Source organism: Camarhynchus parvulus, chromosome 1 (genome assembly GCF_901933205.1).
Source record: "Camarhynchus parvulus chromosome 1, STF_HiC, whole genome shotgun sequence".
NCBI lineage: Eukaryota > Metazoa > Chordata > Aves > Passeriformes > Thraupidae > Camarhynchus > Camarhynchus parvulus.
The window spans coordinates 78,798,460-78,820,463 of NC_044571.1; the positions used below are offsets into that span (position 1 = coordinate 78,798,460).

At 42.5% G+C, this 22,004-nt stretch overlaps 1 protein-coding gene across 1 annotated transcript; it reads left to right on the forward strand.

Moving 5' to 3' along the window:
* The first annotated feature begins 4,649 nt into the window (after positions 1–4,649).
* LOC115903098 (high affinity choline transporter 1-like) lies at positions 4,650–12,108 on the forward strand. Its single transcript, XM_030947305.1, has 8 exons — positions 4,650–4,827; positions 5,830–5,943; positions 7,524–7,679; positions 8,162–8,310; positions 8,818–8,961; positions 9,940–10,093; positions 10,940–11,157; positions 11,587–12,108. The coding sequence occupies exons 1-8, from the start codon at positions 4,650–4,652 to the stop codon at positions 12,106–12,108; spliced, it is 1,635 nt and encodes a 544-aa protein (XP_030803165.1).
* Positions 12,109–22,004: the final 9,896 nt, after the last annotated feature.

Here is a 22,004-nt window from a genome sequence, read left to right on the forward strand (position 1 = left end):
CAGGCACAGATGTCCAGAGATCCAAGAGTCTCATCTGGAGCTAACAACATGAAGGTGTGGCTGACCAAAGTAAACAGCTGTCTCTTGCAAACACAAGGTTGCTAAAAATTAATTTAATGAAAATACATAAAGGTGACTAAAATTAGATTAAATTATTTCAGCTCATGCTTTTTTGGATCCCCTAAATCAGGTTTTACATGAGGCAAAACCTGTGCTCTCAGAAGTGACACCAGAGCCTTCTCCAGGAGCCAGCGCACTGCAACAGGGGCAGCTCCTCATGCCAAGCACTGCAGGGAGACCTCTGAACCCAAACTCTTCTGGTGGGCAAGGCTGCAAAAGAAAATGTCTGAAAAATACCAAATATAATAAAAACTTTGATTTGAACAGGGAGTTGGCCTGACTGAAGATAAAATATCAGATTAGGATTGCTACAGATTTTAAATTATTGGTTTTGGTTTTTTTTCCAAAATGGAAAGAATTCTCTCAGGGAAATCTCCTAGCAAAGAAAAAGAGCAATTTTGTCCTTAAGATGTTTTTTTGTAATGTATACATGAAGAACTTAGTAAAACTAAGACACTTATTCTTCTATATCTAACTTTTCTCTATATTTGTCAACTATCTATCTGTCTGTCTGTCTGTCTGTCTGTCTTTTCTGTATCTATCGACTTTAAATAATTAATAGTCAAAAACTACCCAGACATAAAGACAAAAGTATTTGTGTCATTTTGATATTAATTCACTGTGCAATCACACTTCACAGGCTCTGACTGAAGGACTTAAATATGTTGGGTTTGCATCAAATTATCTCTCTCTGTCCTTTGAAACTCATGCCGGAGATCAGCCACTTGCAATTACAACTAACTTGGGACAGAAATAAAACTTTAGACCAAGGACACCATCTGAAAAATGAAAATGTTTGGAGACCAACAGCCTCCTGTTTCAGCTGTCAGGATCAAGGACACAATCCAAATACCTGGGCTGGATACCACAGACTAGTTCATACCCTCTCATTTCAAGAGGAACTGTCAGTTCATTTTGATGCAAATGGCTTAGATGCCTCAGGCCTCAGCACTCGTTGTTCTCGATTTCTTTGGCTTGCAGAGCAAAGTAAACCGGTGACAGGTTGATCCTTGCAGACCTCAGAGTGCCATGGCCTCTGCTGTACTCCCCCAGTCCTGTGCCTCTGCTCCCAGGTGAACTCTTCTGTGCGAACAAACATGAAAAATCCCAAAGGGAATTAAAAAAAACCCCAAACCTTTCCAGACTCTCAGAGTGCCTTATTTGCCTTATTTAATCTCCTACACAGCACCAGCTCTTTGGGCTTGTCCCTTTCCAGACGAGCGACAGCCACCCTTTAGAAATACCCTTCCCTGTAGGGTCTCTCTCACCCAGAAGCACCTCTTTTCTCCTGAGCCCATGGGCCACAGAGAGCCATCTAAAGCCCATCAGCAATAATGTAGCACATTTTACCCAGGAAGGAAGAGCAAAGGCATGGTCTTAGTCACAGAGGCCACTGTTTTATCCATCTTTATTTCTTCAGCTGCAAAGCTGAGTAGCTCGCTACAGTGCTTACACTTACAAAGCTGTAAGTGCTCGCTACAGTGCAGATCATTTCTAGAATACACAGGAAACTTCACTGGTACACAGCATTCCTCACTTCCTCTGTTCTTATCAACAACCCATGTCAGAGTCTGTTCCATCAAAGTTAACTAATAAGGTGGAAGAGTTAAGAGGTCAGCTGAGTATTGTAGAGTCACAGAATGGTTTGAGTTAGAAAGGACTTTATAATCATCTAGTTCCAACCCCCTGGCACAGGCAGGGATACCTTCCACCAGACTGGGTTGCTCAGAGCCCTGTCCAACACAGCCTTGAGCACTTCCAGGGATGAGGCACCCACAACTCCTCTGGGCAACCTGTGCCAGTGCCTCACCATCCTCACAGTAAAAGAATTTCTTTGTGAAATCTAAACCTACCTTCTTTCAGTTAAAAGTCATTATTCCTTGTCCTGTCACTACATGCCCTTTTAAAAAGTCACTCCTCACCTTTCCTGTATTCCCTTCAGGTACTGGAAAGGATTTGTATCCCCCAAGCTCAGAACCATTGGAGATACACCAGAATATCTTGGCTGCTATTCCAGGAGGGCAAGGTGTTTCCAGCAGGGACTGTAACCTCTGCTTGGCCAAGTGGACATCTCAGAGGTTTTATAGCATCTCAGGTGACACCAGCCACCTCAATGTAAGCATTCAAATCAAGCTCTGAAACATCTACTGGGTACAGTGACACTGCTCTTAGAAGCAACCCTGAGTTCATCAGTCTGAGACATGTCCTTACTCTGTCCTGCATCACAAGACTAGAAGCAGGTCAGTCAATTCCCCCTAAGATTTGTCCCCATGGGTTACTCCAGGAGCTTGAAGTGAGCAGCACAGCAGCTGGCACCCAAAGCTGCAGCCCTCCAACAAGAGCAGGGAGTGAAACCCACCTCAAAAATCTCTTCATTGGTGAGATTTCTCTTTTTTTAAATTTCTTAAAATAGATGCATTAGCTGAGAGTCATTTAATGGCAAAAGAGTACAATAAGAGATTCAGTGAGGAACTGATCTTGGTATAAGCTTGTATTTTTACAGCCCTTGAACTGTATATCAGCAAAACCACTCCAGATTCAGATGAACTATCTTACAAATGCTCCTTCTCTAAGTTGCCTTCATCCCATCATGTCATGTTTTCACTTACATTGTGTCCTACCACATCTGCCCTCCACCCCTCTGGGTCTTTAAATGAAGTTTCTCGGGAGAATTTTATGCCTGAAAATTTTTTTGATTTTTTCCCAAGAGGCGAAAAAAAAGCAGGGTCAGTCCAGACATTCTCTGCAGATGTCAAAAGACAAATTCAAATCCTTCTTGGACATGTTGAATTTAGTAGACCCTCACATGAAAGGTGCAAGGTCAGGTCTGTCCTCCCAGGAGTGTCTGATTGCAGAGCAGGCTGAGACCTGGCTGCATTTACCCTCAGCCACATGCACCTTCAACCCTTCCCTGTTTCTGCTGACTAAATATGCTGTAAAACATTTGTTCATAGAAAAAACTTAGTATGTGTACACTGTTTGAAAAGTCTGTGGGACACCCATTTTGAGCAAGGAAGGCAAACCAGAGAAACCAATGGCTCCACTGCCACTGGCAATGGAGCTGCAGTTTCTAGGATCTTGTAGCAGGTTCATTTAAGGTGGAAGGGAGTGTTTCTAATTACCACCCCAAAAATATGCCTTTAAAATGCACTGTGTCCCTTTTTGTACTTGAAATAATTGGGTCCAATTTAAAAGTCATTGCTCAGTGAAAATAACATTTTATTATAAATATAAGGGAATATTTCTCCTAAGGTAGGTTAAGTAATCATCTGGTTGTCAGGCTTTTTCATCTCTTTTAATTTTCACTCCTTTTTAAACACTAATTATAGATACTTCCCACCAGATCACTGCATATCTTACCAAAACCTTTATTACCCCTTGTACAGAGAGATGTCACAGACAACACAGAGTTCCTGCACTTCTCCCCTTTTCTTCTCCCAGCCATCACCTATGTGCCTGTGTGTTCCCACCACGTCCTGCCAACAGGATATGCTTAGTCTGTGCCACTGTCACTTCCATCCACAGCCACTCCTGTGTGTCTGCAGGAGCTGGCACACTGCAGAAAACCTTCCTAAAGATTTGCCCTTTCACTCAGAGTGCATCTGAGAAGACATCTGAGATTTCACCATGGAAATGAGCTACCCAGTCCACGGATGAACAAAGGTATCCAGGAAAGCCATATATGTACCCTAAAATAGGCAGATTTTACACAGAATTGGTTATAAAGAGCCATAAAGGGGCAGATGGTAAAGATTGACAGAGCAACTGAAAGGATATTGGTGTGGCAACCTACAATAAATGTACAATAAACGTAACCAACTTAATTCCATAATACATATATGAGGTTTTTCCCCAGAATTATTTATCTTAACAGAGAGGTTCACAAAGTTTAAAAGTCTGTATCATTCCTATAGTTTCATTGAAGAGTCCAACACCACCTCGCTTTGTTACCACTTTCCAATAATTTCTTTGAGTATCATCATGTATCTCCTTTCATTGGTCAATGGTAAATCTTTTTTTTACTGTTTCCTATGTTTATTTTGATCATTGCTGAGAGTTTAGTCTAGTCAGTTTTAAACAGACAAATTCTTAGCCCTATCTTCTGCTTTAGCCTTGTGCCTAGAACCCAGAGAAATATGGATTATCTTCATACCATTTCATATCAGACAAAATATAACATTTCCCCTACTTTAAGCCAATCTGGTAGTACCCCTCACATCAGTTTTCCATTAGGCGTATCATCACTAATCCCTATGCTCTTAATCTTTGCTCCTCACAAAAATAAGATTGGATATCTACTGGAGAAGGGGAAAGGCTGCAGAATTGCCAGTGTTTTTACAAAGACAGACTCTGCATCTGGTTCTCCAGACTTTTGGGGTTATCACTCTGTTTCATACTGCTTCTTTTGTTGCAAAGTCCAGCAGTTCCTTTACAAGGCACCACTATTTCCACTGTTTTTTTCCGATTGTGTACTCAATCAAAGAACATTATCATCACACCATTATATAATCTAAATTGAGCAACAGAAAATGGCTCTAAATATACCAGGCTTAGTATCTCTGAGTGTATTTTTTACATTAACTTTAGCTACTGGAATTTGGGCTTCTTGGAAAAGCAGAAAGGATCAGCAGAACAGGAACCCAACAGAGATGGCCATGGTTGGAGGCAGGAATATACATGTTTTCATTGGATTGTTCACTGCAACAGGTAAGCTTTCTTAAAAGACTTTTCAAAATTCTTCTTAAAACACATGTATTGCATAGATCTGGGTGACTTTTCTTTCAAAGGAAGTGAACTCCTTTAATGTCAGGGTAGATTTTGCCTAAGTGTGACTTTAAAGGAGTATGGTTTCATGAATCATTTTGGGATGGATTCTTACAAACCTCTTCACACTGAGCAGAACCTAATGTTTATGTATATTCTCTTAAATTAAAGAGATTCATTTAAGAGTTTAGTTAAGAGTTAAGAGTTTAATTTAAGAGTGACAAAAGAATACAATACTTTTCATTAAGGAAGACTGTGGTCTTAATCGTGAACCAGTTTCTGTTATCCAACATAACAGAAGAATTTTACCCACAGAAAAGTCCAGTTCTGTGTGAAATAAATTGTCACTCATAGTGAACATTGGTCTCCCTCTTAAAGAAAGAGTTTCTCTCAATTTCCCTTCTCTCTCCTTGCTGCCTGGCATAATCTGAAATTTACTTACCTGAATTGTTTTTTGTAAAGGCATCCCCCAGTGTCATTTGCATGGCTAAGACACTTAAATCATTGTTGTAAGTTTGTTATCTGACTGCATTGCCTGTTTGCATTTGTTTTCCCTAATGTCTATTTTCTTACACCCTGTAAGTGATACTCTTGAAGGAGGGCAGTTCTACAAAGGCAATTCCATTTTCTCTAGCAAAAGTCTTCCTCTGAGAAAAAAAGTAATTAAAAATTACTATATTCAAATTGCCTCTAAATGTTTAAACATTGAACTTTTCCATGCACGCACAAATACTCATTCCTGAAGCTGGAAAATAATTTAGAGTGAGATTATAATACTATTATCTGTAGTCAGCACATCTCTGGATGGCAGAAAACTTTGAAAAGAAAATAGAGCTGTGATGAAATATTTGTATGAGAAAAATGTTGACAAGTTCTCAGAGTGTTTTACAGGGCTAGTTGAGTATATGTCTCTCAATTCTGACCTTTCATCTTCCATGATTACAGCCACCTGGGTTGGAGGAGCATATATCAACAGCACAGCTGAAATTGTCTACCTGCCTTCAAAAGGATTACTGTGGGTCCAGGCACCTGTGGGATTTGCCTTGTCCCTTGTTATTGGTAAATAATTCATGTGATTAGGACACATAAGCTTCAAAAATATATCATAGGAGTATATTAAGATATGTAACAGAATATAGGGTACATTTTAAATGTGATTTTGTTTTTTCAGTCTCCCATGTATTGAGAATAAGCATTTACAATGCTGTCCTCTGAACTGAAACATAAGTTAGGGTAGCTTGGAGCTAGTGTAGAGTCTTGCCTGCTCGTAGTAATTTATGGGACAAAAATCTTATCTGAGAATTTAGAATAATATGTCTATTGCTTTTTTGTGCATATTGCTTTTTTCACATGGTCTCTAATTCACAGACTATTGAGAGTATTGGTATGTAATTTTTTCCTTGTAATTTCTGAGTGATGAAATAATAGTATCTTGATTTTTCCACTAAAATGCATTCTTCTGAGTAGTCTTGTCTCAGGATGAATGTGTCGTGTATCCAGCTTATGCCACTTTGTAGCTGGTTTTTTGTTTGTTTTTTTTTTGAAACTAAGCTAAGTGTGCAGTGTTCTACACCTGAGTTGCCACTTCTAACTGAGAATTACTGGACTCATGCTGAGGTTCAGCTCTCTTGCCAAGACCAAAGTGGCTTTCAGGCCACATTGTGTTGTACTATAACTCTCCTAGGGACACAGGATGATGAAAGCAAGGAGACCTGTGCAGACCTTACACAGGAATTTCTAAAAGAACAATAACCTTTATTCTCAAGTCAAAGAAAAGAGTCCAACTGACGTGAATATGAATCAAGCTTGGAAATATATTGCCAGGACTGCTTATGTGAGTAATTCCTACTAATGAAACTGAGGAGTGCAGGTCTGATCCTGCAATCTTTGCTCAGGTCAGTAGTGCCCAGACAAGCAGTCCTGCTGGCTTCAGGGTTAGACACAAAACGTTTTCTTTGGTTTTAATGAGATGGCTGCACATCTGAGGTCCAATATTTAGATGAAGGTGGGTGAGACTCTGCTCAATGTGCAGAGTAAAATAATATATTTCTGGGAAGAGACAATGAAGCCGCCAAAATGAAAAATGTAATCAGAAAAGGACCACATATCAACAGGTTGCATCACATGACCAAGGACAAAACTTTGCCTCCTTTTTAGCCAAATATGAGACTTCAATGCCTCACTCTGTCTACTGACTTTTTCCATAGGATGCTTTTCAGAAAACTTTATGTCTCAGATTGGTAGGTCCTTGAGGATGCAGAGGAGATGATATATGGGTATCCGCTGAGCTAAATTCCTGTCACAGTCACACAAGTATTTTGTGCCATCGAGGGTACCACAGGGGATGGCCTCTGGTAGCCACTCCAGAAAGATCTAGGTGTGCCAAAAGTGGACAGTCATATATATAAGCTGTAAGCAGATATCCTTTATAAGATGGGAACTCTCAAATGGATGAAACCCTACATTTAGCCAGTGAATTTAAACCCTGGTGTCTGGTTGGCTGCTTCATTCTCTAGGGTCCCTTATGTATGAATTCACTAGGTGGGTCTGATATGCATATACTATATCGCTCTTACCTCATTTTTTCCTGGAATATAAAATATGCAAAATTCTACCAAAATGTCATTTCCTTCTGATAGGTGGTTTCTTCTTTGTAAATCCAATGAGATCAAAGAATTATGTGACTGTGATGGACCCCCTTCAAGAAACTTATGGGAACATGATGGGAACCTTACTTTTCATTCCACCTCTGCTCGGAGAGGTGTTCTGGTTTGCAGCCATCCTGGCATCCCTGGGTAAATACTTGCTTTCCTGTTATATTTGTTAAAGGTCACGTGGACTGACAGAGTGTAGTACACTTATGGGAATTGTGGAAAGCTGTGCGTCATGTCTCCTTTTGTCTCCTTCTTTTTGGGAAGAACAAGCATTTTTCATTTCTAGAAAATATATTTTCAGGCTTAAAACAAATAGTGCTATATATTCATTATATTATAATAGAGAACTCTTCCAATATGAGTTTGTACCTTCCTCTTCCCTGTAGGAGAGCAGATGTAAAAAGGCAAAGTGCCTTGGCAATGGCCATGCAGCAAGGCGAAGCAGTGAGAGCAGGAAGGAATCATGGGCTCTCTTGAGCTCCCACTGTGCACGTTCTTTGTAGACTGCATTTTTCATACAGTATGTTGTACTGGCACCAGGGGAATAACATATCCTTATTTATCCTCTGTTCTGCACATACGAAATCTGTCTTAAAACACTTAACTGCTGTCCTTGTCTGCAGGAGCAACAATGAGGGTCATCTTGGATATTGGAGGCTCTTTGGCTATCACCATCTCGGCCTGTACTGTTATACTTTACACTCTGCTGGGAGGTCTCTACTCTGTTGCCTACACCGATGTCATCCAGATGGTTTTCATCACCCTCAGCCTGGCAAGTCCTGTGCATCTCTTTGGTAGTTTTCTAACTAAAGGGAAAAGTCCTGCTCTTCTTTTCAGCATGTCTGAGATGAAAAATAACTTCCTTGACCTGCAGTTCCCCTTTAGGAGAACATGTTTCCTGAAAAATATTACAATCTTTGTAAGTCTTTGTACCTTATACATTTCAGACAGTGCTCACACAAGCCACTGGCCTTGCTGGGTGAACACAAAAAGGTTTGCACAAAAGTGAAGTTTGCAGAACCTGTCTAGAACCATCTTGAATGGAGAGAGATCTGTCTACAGAAAGTACCAATTAACCTGAATTACAGAGTCATGGTCTTGATGATGCCATGAACCAGAAACATATAGATTTAGAGTAAGGAAGGGGGAGAAAGGAAGACTCTAAGTCTAGGCTTAATCTTATGTAACTCAACATTCTACATCTACCTTAACTTAAGCATCTGTTCTCCAAGAACAAGGATACTGGGAAAATGGTTAACAACTTCCATTTCTATCCTAGTGGATCTGTATCCCCTTTGCCCTGGTGAATTCTGCAACAGAAAGTATTTATTACACCGCAACCCATCAATCTTACCAAGACCCTTGGATTGGGAAGATAGAAAAACAGTATCTTGGAAGGTGGCTGGATGACTTCTTCTACTTGGTATGGAGTACTTCTTGGACAAGTGGTTGGGAGGAGGAATTGTGAGGGGACTTTCTGTCTGGAAAGCTTGCAAGTTCTACCAGCCAGGAGCCCTGCACTACATGGCCAGTTGACATGGGCTGGAGGTGTAAAACTGTCCCTCAGCACCCCCTGCAGCAACCTAAATGGCCTGGGGAGACCCAGGGCTCAGCTGTGGCATGAAAAGATGCAGCACGGGCACTCCATCCTTTACCCACATGGAGGAACATACCTCTTGGGTAAGATCATCCAGGCAGCCAGTTTCTCTCCAGGCACATAAATTAGTAATTTCCTACTTTTTGAGATGCTGGTCTTGCAGCCTCAATAGTGTGCTTTTAACATAAATATGTAAAATTCCCTCTGTTTGAAAAAAAAAAATTAAAATGACATCACTGCCAGTCATCAGCAAGCACAGTGCAATTGGCTCCACTGCACAACACAACTTTTGAGTTACCATTATAGCCAAGACTCCAGGAGGTTGTTCTGCTCTTACTAAACTGATAATAGGGACACATAGAAGTTTGTTTGATGAGGACAGAATCTTCAGATTTTATCTGATTAATTTTGTTTACTAAGGAAGTGAAAATTGTGGTTTTATTTTTCATTTTAAAAGCTGAATAGCTAAGTTTGGGTAGATTTATTTACAAAAGCTGCATTCCTGAAAAACTTCCCTTTCATTTCCTCTGTGCCTGATTCACAATTTCAAACAACCATTTTTCAGCTTTCTCCATCTGCCAAACCATTAATATGTTTTCATTAAAATTTCACATCCAATGTGAATGGATGAAAACAAAGAAAACAGGGAATCCTCAACTATCAGAAATATTATCCTCAAGAGTTAGACCTGGGCAGCATTTATGCACTTGAAATGAGAATTTGATTATTTGAAGTTAGAATTTATTATGGATGATGCCCTACAGCAGCCTGGTAGGTACCACTGGTAACCAATGAATGTTTCAGGTGCTTGGGAGTATCCCGTGGCAGACTTACTTCCAAAGGGTGCTCTCTGCTGCCTCGACAGGACAGGCAAGGCTCATCTCCTACCTCTCTGGACTCGGGTGCTTTGCAATGGCCATCCCCTCAGTGCTCATTGGGGCAGTTGCAGCATCAACAGGTAAAATAAATAGTTTGTCTCTGAGTAACCAGTGTGCTTTTGGCAAAGGTGATTAAAACAGGATCCAAAGAAGTCCTGACAGAGACTTCAAATTACCATGTCCCATGATCCTCAACACCAAGATAGGTGATCCATCCAGAAAATGTGGAGCCCTCTGAGGTACACTGCACAACTACTTACAGATGTTTAAACAGCTCCAAGACCTGTTTACAGCTATTTCCATATGATGAAATTACTTTTCCCAGACTTTTTGTTGAGGAAAGATGAAGGCAGACTCTCTAAAGACTTGTATAATCCTATTTTAGAAGAAATTTTATGCTTTCTTCTGTTCATGCCTTAGACATGTAAGACACAGCAATCTTACTACAGATTGTTAATAAGGTTCTTGCTTGAAGGAATCAAGAAGTTCAGTCCTGTAAACTCACAGTCTCCATGCAGGGAATCAGTCCTGTGTTGGCTGTGAGCAAGGGTAAAAGGGCAGCCAGATCACTGAACATTTAAGGAAATCAGCTTAAGTCATGACTTCATCCAATTTCCTTCTCCTCATGAGCAGTGTCTAGAGGTTGACCTTTAATTGAGTCAATTCTGAAATCACACAAAGCACACCCATTTCTATAGATGCTGCTGAGGAAAAAAGAAATTTTTGATCTAGTGGGAGCTGCAGCATGCTAAAGGGAATCACAAAAGTTCACAAAAGAACCAAAAAAAATCAATCTAAGTCCTAAAATACCAAGTGGGTCTCAGTTCCTAGCCCTTTGTGACCGGCCCCTGTGAAAAGACAATTTCAAAGCCAGCAGAAATGTTCACAAACGATTTGTTGTGACTTTTCCTTGTTTTGTTTTAAAGACTGGAATCAGACAAGCTACGGTCTTCCAAGTCCATTTGAGAGAGGGGAGTCAGCAATGATCCTCCCACTTGTTTTACAACATCTCTGCCCAGCATACATCTCCATTACTGGTTTGGGAGCCATCGCTGCTGCTGCAATGTCTTCTGCAGATTCAGCTCTTCTCTCCACTGGCTCCATGTTTGCTCACAATATCTACAGGAAAATCCTGAGGAAAAAGGTACCTGCTTGTAGCATTCGGTAGTTTGGGTGTCAGGAAAGACAGTCTTGCTTCAAGGCTATTTCTAAACCAGTCTCTGACTGGAGGTGTGTGTCCTTCAGCTGCTGAACTGGTTTCTGGACAGAGCTCCAAACATAAGCCAGGGGTGTTCATATCCTTGGTAGGGGTACCAATACCCCCACTGGTGAGCTTTGCTCATTCTAACAAGACTAGTGTAAAATTTGGACTAAGGTGTTAATGGAAACAGCATAAAACCATGACCCTTAAAATCAGAGGCCCCCTCCAGCGGTACCTGGCTTGCCTGGCTGCTGGTAGCAAGTGGTGCTTGAAAGCATCAAGGGCTTGCAGAGAACCAGCCCAGGCCAGGGCAGTGCTGGCCATCCTGCCAGAAAACACTGCGTCTCTAATGCTGTAATCTCTGCTTTACAGGCTTCAGAGGCAGAGGTGTTGTGGGCCATGAGGACCTCCATGATGGTGTTTGGGGCTGGGGCTGCTGGTCTGGCTTTTTACTCCAGCTCTGTCTATGACCTCTGGTTCCTCAGTGGGGAGCTGGTGTATGCCCTCCTCTTCCCCCAGCTCTGCTGTGCCCTCTTTGCACCCAGCACAAACACCTATGGATCAGCTGCTGGCTTCTTGGTTGGGCTCCTGCTGAGGCTACTGGCAGGGGAGCCTGCCCTGAGCATCCCCCCTGTCATCCGCTACCCAGCCTGCTCCCTGCTGAACGGGACCTACAGCCAGCTCTTCCCCTTTAAAACATTCACTGTGCTTCTTACCTTGGGCACAATCCTTGCTGTTTCACACCTGGCCAAGGCTTTGTTTCAGAACAACCTCCTCCCTCGCAGCTGGGATGTTTGCAATATCACAGGGAGAACGGCCATCCTCATCCCCTTGCAGCAGGGGGAGAAACAGGAACCTTTGCCAACCTCTGCACTAGAAGAGAACCATGATTAAATATGGGGTTTCATTTGAAAGGCCACGGTGTGTTCAGCAGTTAGAGCATGGCACAGACAGCATCACTCTTTGCTTTCTCCACTAACGATTTATTTAAATTCTTCACCAATAAATAAAGAGGCATTCTGTTAATCCGAGGAGAATATGTGAGTTTGAAGTCAATAGTGATTAAAGTCACATGGCGAGGTGGCACAATCTTGTGGTGGTGACCACATGACACCTCGGGCTCCAGCAGTGGTTGAATTGAGGTGCCCCTGGTATTCCACCTGAAAGCAAAGCTATAATCCTGCTCCAACACTTAGGGCGTTCCCAAGTCACCTACTTTTCTGATCACAAGGAAGAGAAATTAATGTCTGATAGATTGGTATTCTTGATTAAAAAAAAAAAGGTGAGCAGACCTGTTTCCATTACACAGCAAGGGGTTTAGCATAATCATCCCTGGGGAGCACATCAAACCCCTGAAAATACAAATTACTGAAAGCAGTGCAACTGCCACAGGAGTGCAGCAGTAATATCAGTTCTGCACCATTCCTTGTATGCTTTACAAAGCTTTCCTTCATACTGCAAAAGTTTTTGCACGTCTCTCTCCACTGCAGTATCTGCCAGTGGATCCCTCAGCCTGGGAATGTATGAGACATTCCCTCTACAAAACCTGGTAGGGCAGTAACAGGTAAGCAAGGTAAAGCAACAGCCCTTAACTATTCACTAAGAAACATTTACATAGCCAATATTTAACAAAAAAACAGATAGGAAAATAGTGGTGCCAGACAGACTATTGGAATTTTGTCTAAAACCTGTTAAATTTAAATCTGAATTTTGTTTAAAACCTGTTAAATCACTTATGTCAAGGTTTTACCCTAGTGCAGCAATGGGATGGTGTGTGACATACACAAACTGGTGTGTAAGAAGTCAGAGGACTGTGATGACAGAAAGGTGCTGGAAACTGATCCTAAACTTTCCTGCAGGGACACAAAATCCTAAAATGCTGAAGGCAAGATCCCAAGATTCAAGCCACAGATAAGTACAGAAAATCCCCCAATACCTTGTTTGCATAAATTCTTAATGGCTTGGAAGACAAGAAACCCAGATAAATAGTGAGTTTGGACTCTAGCCTGAAGTCTGATGGACGGAGAACATGCCCCAGTGAGATGGATCATTAAGATGTGAGCTGAATTAAAGATTCAGGAGGATTCCATAGTAATGGCTCACAGATGGCTGTCATTTTATACTTCCTTCAGCAGCTGTCAGGGTCAGTTGCAATCCACCAGGAACCACACTCTCAGTACCTTTCCAAAGTGGTTGTGGGAGCTGCTGTGAGTGGAAACACCTGGCACAACTGAAAAGAAGATATTTACTGGCATAATCAAAATCCTTCAGCAGAGTAACTCTCACAGCCAAGTGAACTGCTGAGGTGAAAACAAGGGGCTGCTCCATGATTTATTTCCAGCATGGGCATGCACAAGGTGAGAAGCTCCACTGGTGCCACTGTGCATTACTGCAGCAAGCCCAGCAAGAAGCCACAAGACTCTGAATTGTACCAAGGCAACTGCCTTGGCTCAGGAGGAAGACTGCCAGCCCTGTACTCAAGATTTGGCTTTGAGGATTCTGCTCCCTGTGGGGGATCATACATCTCTTTTAAAATATCCATCATGAGCAAGGTGGAGATTCTGCTTCTCCTCAGAAAAATTTCACATAACCTTATGTTTTGTGCTAGTGTTAGTGAACACCTGGGCACGCTAACCTTCCAATGCACAGCCCTTCTGTTGATATACTTTGTTAAACCAAGACCAGAAATTCTCTCCTGTGTCTCTAGAGACTACCATGAAATATTAATTTAACGTATCTAGAAAAGGAGGAAAAAAACTGGTTTAAAAATCTAAAGCTTTGCCATTGACTATGGCCCTAGGCTGTCACCCACGGGAGTCTTTGACACAGCAGTGATTTGAGTGGGAGTGTGTGAGGTTGTGCTTACACAAGGGAGGCACCAAAGCTGTCATTACCCCAGCGCCAGGAGAACAGGGCTCTCCTTAAAGCACAGGTGCTGGATGCTGATTCAAACATACTCCCCTGAGAGATTTAGGGGTGACCTAGTTTGGGGACCTGTCCATCCCCCTGTGTGGGGCAGATCAAAGCTAACATGTTGCATTTGAACCAGGGCACAGACCTGCTGCACGACCCAGAGAGGAGTGAAACCCCAATGCTCTCATGCCAAGGTATCACCCTACTTCCTGACCATAGAATCACAGAATGCTAAGGGCTTGGAAGAGACCTTAAAGATCATCTAGTGCCGAGCCCCCTGCCATGGGCAGGGATGCCACTTACTAGGTGAGGTTGCTCGGGCCCCATTCAACCTGGCCTTGAACACTTTCAGCGACTGGGCATCCACAACTTCCCAGGCAACCTGTTTCTGTGCCTCACCAACCTTTGAGTAAAGATTTATTATTTAATCTAAAAATACCCTCTTTCATTTTAAAAATACTGTCCCTTGTCCTGTCACTATCTGTTTATACAAAAAGTCCCCTCCGCTCCTTTTTATAAGCCCCCTTAGGGTATTTGAAGGCCATAATGAGGACTCCATGGAGCTTTCTCCTCTGCAGGCTGAGCAACGCCTAATCTCTCAGACTCTCCATAGGAGAGGTGTTCCATCTCTCTAATCATCTTTGTGGCTTCCTCTGGTCCCAGTCAGCACATTTTCCTGTGCCAGGACCCCAGAGCTGGATGCAGCACTGCAGGTTGGGTCTCACCAGAGCAGAGCAGAGGGGCAGAATGCACTCCCTCACCCTGCAGGCCACGCTGCTTTTGAAGTAGCCCAGGATCCATTCCACACAGCAGCTCTGACAGGCAAATGCCTACATCTGGAGATACATTTTCACTGTTGTGCTCAACTTCCCCTGCTTTTACCCTGCACAGACCCAAAGTTTGATATTGCAGCCTTTCTGTGCTAACAGGTTTGGCATGGCAGGCAATAGATCCACAGCTTCCTGAGAGAGCAGCGAAGGACACTGCTGAAGAGTGTCACCACTGCCACCATGTTACCACCCAGCATCACCACAGAAACTCACAGAGACTTCAAACATGAGACTTTGCGGTCAGGGGTATCTGCCATACTCAGCCATACTTGGCCCTGGCAAAGCTCCCTTAAATTTCATACCACTAACAGCACTCTGCTTTGTGTGAAGAGTGGAAAATGGCAAAAACACAATTAATGCAAGTCTCATGAATGCTTACCATTTTCCACCCTTATATGACTCTCTCCTCCGAACATCCCCCAGCAAGCTTAAAAAGAAAACATTCATCAAGGTTGGACAAAGTTTTGGAAGCAATTAACTGCAAGTAAAATAAATACAAAAGTACTTCTGTCCTATACTTAATGCCCAAATGCCTAGTTGTTCCAGTCCAGCAGACTCAAGGTCCTTGAGGTATTGCCAGCATGGGGGACAATGACACAACTCCTATGAAGCCATTCTGTTCGGCCTCCAGTTCATATTCCCTTATTTTTCTTCCAGTTTACCTCTCCACATGTGGATTTACCTCCTTTGACCCTTAGAAGTGTCCATGACAAAGACTCTATACAGTTTCCATTTTGATTAACTTCTCAGCCTGGACAGCTGCTACATAAAGCAGCAAACACCAGCATCCAGCAGTACTCTATTGTTTCCTTGGCTGGCAGGATCCACTGAGATACCCTGAGGCTTCTGTTGTCTTGTCTTTCTTTGACATTTTTACAGTTCATCTTTAGAGCATCTGAGATGGGATCAGACAGAAATTCGATTAAGAAAGAAGAACCATACAAAATCAATGCCATATGCATTAGGTAGATTAACAACTGGCAGGTTTGAAATGCAATTACAAGTAGGAAATTACCATCCAGTATCAGAACCTTTAGTGAGGGTGATTCTTGGCATCATGCTATGGACCTGCACTTACCAGTGAGTGGGTGGGCAATGAGGAGCAGTCCACATCGTGCGCTCAGCTGGTCAAACAAGCTGCGGGTCAGTGTGGGCTCATGGACAATCTAACGCGGGTGTCTACAGACAGATCAAGTGTATCACAACCTAAAACAAACTGCTGGCTGTGTTGTCCTCAAAGGAAGGCATGAGTGATGCTATGCACTGCAATGGCGAGATTCAGGTGAGATCAATCTTACCCAGAGCATGCTCCTGCTACTTTGTCTCTTTTTTCCCCTCATGGGCAGGGTTTATGACAACATGCAGTGTCTGGAAGTTAAAACTACACAAATTAAGACTAAAATGAGGCTCAGCATTTTAAATGTAAAGTCCATTAAGGAGAGCAAGTTGGCAAGGACTGAGGTGGATTTGCCATCACTGAAAAGGCTACAGTGAAAGTGGAAGCTTTTCTCAAAGTTATCCCTCTGTTTTAAGAGGAATCCATTCAGTGTAGCCCTAGGGTATCTGATGTTCAGCCCAGAATTTAGACTGACAAATCCCAGCAACACAGAAGTAAGTTCCTTACTTCTCTCAGCCCTGCAATCAGATACCACTGAGGTAACAACTGCCACTTCTGTCTTAATGCTGACATTGCTCAGAGCCCTGCTTGCCACTCTTGAACTCCAACAATAAGAAGTCAAGAACACAGTGTGATTTGGATTTCTAAATCTAAACTGGGTCCTCCATCAGCAGACTCTCCATATCCTGGACCCTAAGGGGTCTGTTCAAACATGAGGGAAGAAAGTCTCCATCTCTCAGTCACGGTGCTGCATGACTCCTCCAGCAGCCACCTACCCATCCTGCACTGAAAAATCAAGTTGCCATCTCTGCTGTGTTGGGAGCAGTTCCTAAGTCCTCCACACACATAGGCTGAGGTGGGGCATAAGGCCCAGGCTATACGTATGTGGTGCTCAAGGGGGGAACCACCCCCTGTGCCTGTGCAAGGGTCTGAGCTGTGACTGCCCTGAATTACCCATACTTATTTCCACTGGAGACACCATAATTACACCTCCATTGCTCAATCACAGTCATTATTTGAAAGACCACATGACTGACATGCTTCAGCAGCTGTTCTGCAAGGCCAGACGGGCTGGATTCAATTCACCTCAGTGCTCTGTATTCCAGCTGCCTCACAGGTGCTGTGTCCAGGCGCGGGAACCAGCACAGATAAGGAGATTGCCTGCAGCAAGGATCATCCGGTCTGGCCCTCTAGAGAGACCCTAGGCAGCCCCTGCTCAGTGCTTCAGCAAGCCCATAGTGAGCCTAATCAGTGGTAGAAAAATGAGTTCTGGTTTTGGCAGCTCAGATGCCATGAGGATGCAGATGTGTTGACAGGGCAGGTCAGAATAAATACTTTGCACCAAATTTAGGCCAAATGAATTGGAGAGCTGCTTAGGTGATCCACATAAAAAGTGTGGTTAAGACTGAAGTGTGAATATTTAAACAATGTATTTCAACTAGACCAACTTAATAATGCTTAATTATTGCTTTTCGTAATTATTACTCATGTTTAATTTTACGTGTTGCCCAACCTGTACATATCAGATTAGGATATAATGTACATACCCTGCATCCTAGGACAGTGATCACATCAGAGATGAGAGACAGGCTTGAGCACCTGGAGCATCCCAGATTTGAGATGAAAAAAGCTTGTGCTATTTTGGTAATAGACAGCAATGGAGACAAAAAAGGGGGAAAAAAGAGGGGAAAAAAGGGAAGACAGAAGAGAGCCTTTTACACTTGTCCCTTCCCTTTTTGACACTATTTTCATTCTGCACGCAGTGAACAGACATGCCATTCACTTTGCTGAATTCTGCAATTGAAAATATTTATATTGCTAATGAGCAACAGTAAAAAATACCATGGGTCTGCAAAGTTGAACAAGAAACTCTGAAAATGGTCAGATGAATCTTCCTTGTGATAAAGGCTCCTCTTATATATTCTTTGTCTGGTATAACACTAACCAATAGACATTAACCTGGAACATTGATGTGAGGTAAAGGGTTGTAGGAGTGACTGACCTTCCAAAGTGTCCAAAGTGGAACATAATTATTTTATTTAATTGGAATTGCATTAATATTTTACTTTAATTTTACTACCACAAGTTGAGTTAATCAGTGACATCAAGATTGGAGGCAACCTGGGCTGCAGTGATAATGCACTAGTGGAGGTCACATCCTGAGGCATAAAGGTCAGGCAAAGAATAAAACCAGGACTCTGAATTTTAGAAAAAAAACTTCCAATCCTTCAAAGAGTTAGTTGATGGGACACCTGTGGAAAACTGCCCTCAGGAGCAAAGGAGCAGAAGAGAGCTGAGAGATCTTAAAAGACATTTTTCATAAAGCGCAAAAGCTCTCAATCCCCAGGTATAAGAAATCAGGAAAGGAAGGCAAGAGACCAGCATGGCTGAGTTGAGACTTGCTAGAGAAACTAAATGCACAGGCAGTGAAGCAGGAACAGGCATCCTGGGAAGAGTGTAAGGACATTGCTCAGGTGTGTAAAGATAGGGTGAGGAAGGCCAAGGAGCAGCTGTAGTGAAAGGAAAATGAGTAGTGGTTTTAAACTGGAGGAGACTCAATTTGTATTAGATATAAGGAAGAAAATTTTTACAGTGAGGGTGGTGAAATACTCAAACAGGTTGCTCAGACAGGCAGGATAAAGACCACCTCAGAGACTCAAGATAGTGAGGATTTATTTTCTCTGTTTTGATATAAACTTCCTAGAAAAAAAGCAGCTTTGTACTTTGGTTTCTCAATGAAAGAACATGGGAGTATTCCACTCTCTGTGAATACAGATGAAGGATATATTGTCTTGGAAGATATTTACTGCCACAACAGCAGCCCATGGGCAAATGTCAGCCATCCTCCCTCAAAGGTGTGCTTTGAGCACCTCCAATTTGATAAAAGCTATTTCCAAATGGCTCCCTTCTACTAAGCATCTGTACATTCTCAGATAAACATTTCTGCATCATCATTTGATTTTTTTCCTCTCTTTCCCTAACCTGCAAACCCACAAGATTTAGGCAGTCTAAAAAGTGCTTAAAAAATGAATGAATGCTGTCAGACCAGAATTGCCCATTGTCTTTCTTCTTACAGATGTTGATTGATCTGAGGTGAGAAAGGGGCTTTTTGTACTGTGCCTCTGCAGAAAAAATAAAAGGCAAAAAGAAACCAGTGACATGCAAAGGCAGATTTGACCAGGTTTTACTTCAGATGCTGAAAAATCCTTTTTCATCTTATGCAAATGGAAGGAATGCTTTTACAACCAAAACCTCACAACAAATGTTCTTCTCACTTCCAGAAGACCAGAAAAAGCCAAGCACAGATGACTAACCTCATGTGAAAGAGGAGGGGCCAGCAGAATGTTACCTATTTTTTGACTACTCCTGTGCCAGGTGCATGTTCCTTTGCTGGTCTGGAAGCAAGGTCTCTCCTGCAGGTCTCTCCTGCTCTCTGCCAGCTGTTTGCCAGCTCACTACAACATCAACCAAAACAAGGGTGAGGAGCCTCTGCAGACCAGGCAGATGCAATGCCCTGCAGTTGCTGTTAACATTTCTTTGCTGAGCTTTCTCCTATGGTTTCTTGCAGGATGAAATTACCTCTAAAGGGCTATCTGAGGTCTCTAATCTCTTCAAATATTTAACTCTGGTGGTTTTTATCTTTTCTTTAGCAAAAGACAAGGTCAAGCATTTTATCAAGTCCAAAAAAGACATCGATGCAAAAGGGTGAGAAAAAAAAAGCAAACCCTCTGTATAAAGCACTTCAGTGTACTCATGCAGCAGAGCTTTCTGGCTCCTATCTGGCTGTTGCTGCAATCGTTAATGTGGTTTTGTTTCATTACTAATGGCACCAGAATGAGAAATCAGGCCCTCCAGACAAACTTAAGAGACTGTTGTTTCCCATCTGGCACTGAGAAGAAAGGAAAAAAACATTTAAAATAATGGAAATAAGCAAAGGGAAGATCTAAAATAATGAGCATGTAGCAGTAAAATCTGCAGATGCCTACAGCAGGGTAGGAGTGGCAAACTAAATATTTTACAGACCTTCTAAGTAATTCCCAGAGCCTGGTAGTTTAAGGCCACTTTGTAATTAAACAAAGACAACCTAATTTTTTACAGTGTGTATTATATTTCTTGATACATTTACGTTTCCTAGAACTGCTGATTGACAAGCAGAGAAAAATAAAACCAGAAGAGCAGCACTAATGGATGAAAAACCTACAACCTGGAGTGGCATATCATTAGCCTCATCTGAATGTGGTTGGACAGGATTTAATAAAAAGCTTTGCTAGGAAAATACATCACGAATATACCAAGGTAAATAAAATTAAGAACAACACTCCAGTCTGGCTTTTCTGTAAAGTTACTCTGAGTTAACTACCAAACCCTGCAGGAGAGCCAGGCAGCTGGCATCCCTTCACTCACATCTGGCAGAAACAGTTTCCCCACTGAAGCCTTGCACTAATGCCCAAGCACCAAGGCCCAGGATGTCCACAGCATCCTCTCCAAACTCCAGCCTAACAGCAGGTGATATCTGCTGAAGTTCATCCCCCATTGCCTTTGGGGTGCTGGGTGGCAGGCGGGTGCTGGCAGGACTCAGATGGGTCAAGCATCAAGGTTAAATTCAGTTTGATTTGTTGCTAATCAATAATCTGGCCATCATCAGTACAAGAGGAAATTACTTCAGGTTGTGCTAGAAGATATTACTAAAAAATTGCTTTTCTGGAAGAGTTGTCAACCACTTGAACAGGCTGCCCAGGGAAGTGGTGGAGTCACCACCCTGGAGGTATTTAAAGGACATGTAGATGTGGTTCTTATGGGTATGGTGTAGTGGTGGACTTGGCAGTGCTGAGGCTTGATGATCTCTTCCAGCCAAACTGATTCTATGACTCCTTGAAGCCAAGTGATTCTCTCTGTAGTCACTTGTTGATGGGCTGCACCCCATGGCCTCCAGCACCAGCCCCTACAGTGCAGCTCATATGGCCACTCTTCTCCACAGGCTGTAGGCAAGAACACTGCCCCAAAATTTCCCCTGTCCCTGCTGCTCCCCTGCCTTGCCAGTGGGCCCCCATCGTGCCCAGCTGTCAGCCAGCATTGCCATTTTGCACTCCAATGCATTTCTGCTTACGAGAAACCTCCTCGGGATGTTTGCAGCCCAGAGGGAGGAAGCATTGCTTCCAAGGGGCTCTCAGGAAGAGAGGAACCAGCCAGCTTTCAAATAAATATGGTTTATACTGCTTTCTTAATGCTGAGCACTTTGTGATATGTATTTCTTGAGGTGCAGTTTATATTTTAAAAAACCTCCAACCTCTAGATGTTTTATAATTTTCCCTTTAAAAGGAAGGAATTTAAAAGTTCTTTGCTGTTAATTATTGATGCTGAGCATAAACACAGGACTTCCTTTTATCACAAGACTGAACATTTGACCTATGGTAGCCAAAACTCTGAACATTTGAGAGGACCTCCAAGCCTGTATTTCAATTTCATTACTATCATGTGTCTTTCTAACAAAGTGCATTTACTCAATGCAACCTGTTTGATACATTTAAAATATGCAGGGTTCAATTAATTTTGTATGAGACTATACCTCATAGGTTGCGCTGCTAAAATAGTTCACTGGGCCACAAGCTCAAAAATAATTTAAATAAAGGCTGAAAGAAATAAAAAAGGAAAATTACACAAAGCACATCACCATGAGACCTTCTTTAATGCTCCAAGGAATAAAATTGCCATAAAGTGATGGGATCAGGAAAAACTTCATCTGACACAATCTCTCCCAGGGGAAGCACAACACACTTTTTCATGCAATTATGTTTTCAGCAGGGACACCCAGGCACGACGTTGGCCTGACGTAGCAGAGGGGATTTGGCAAAGCACAGGAGCAGCTCAGACAGATGAGGCGGAAGGGAAGCACTTCATGGCCTGCCTCTGCAGATCCAGTGCAAACACAC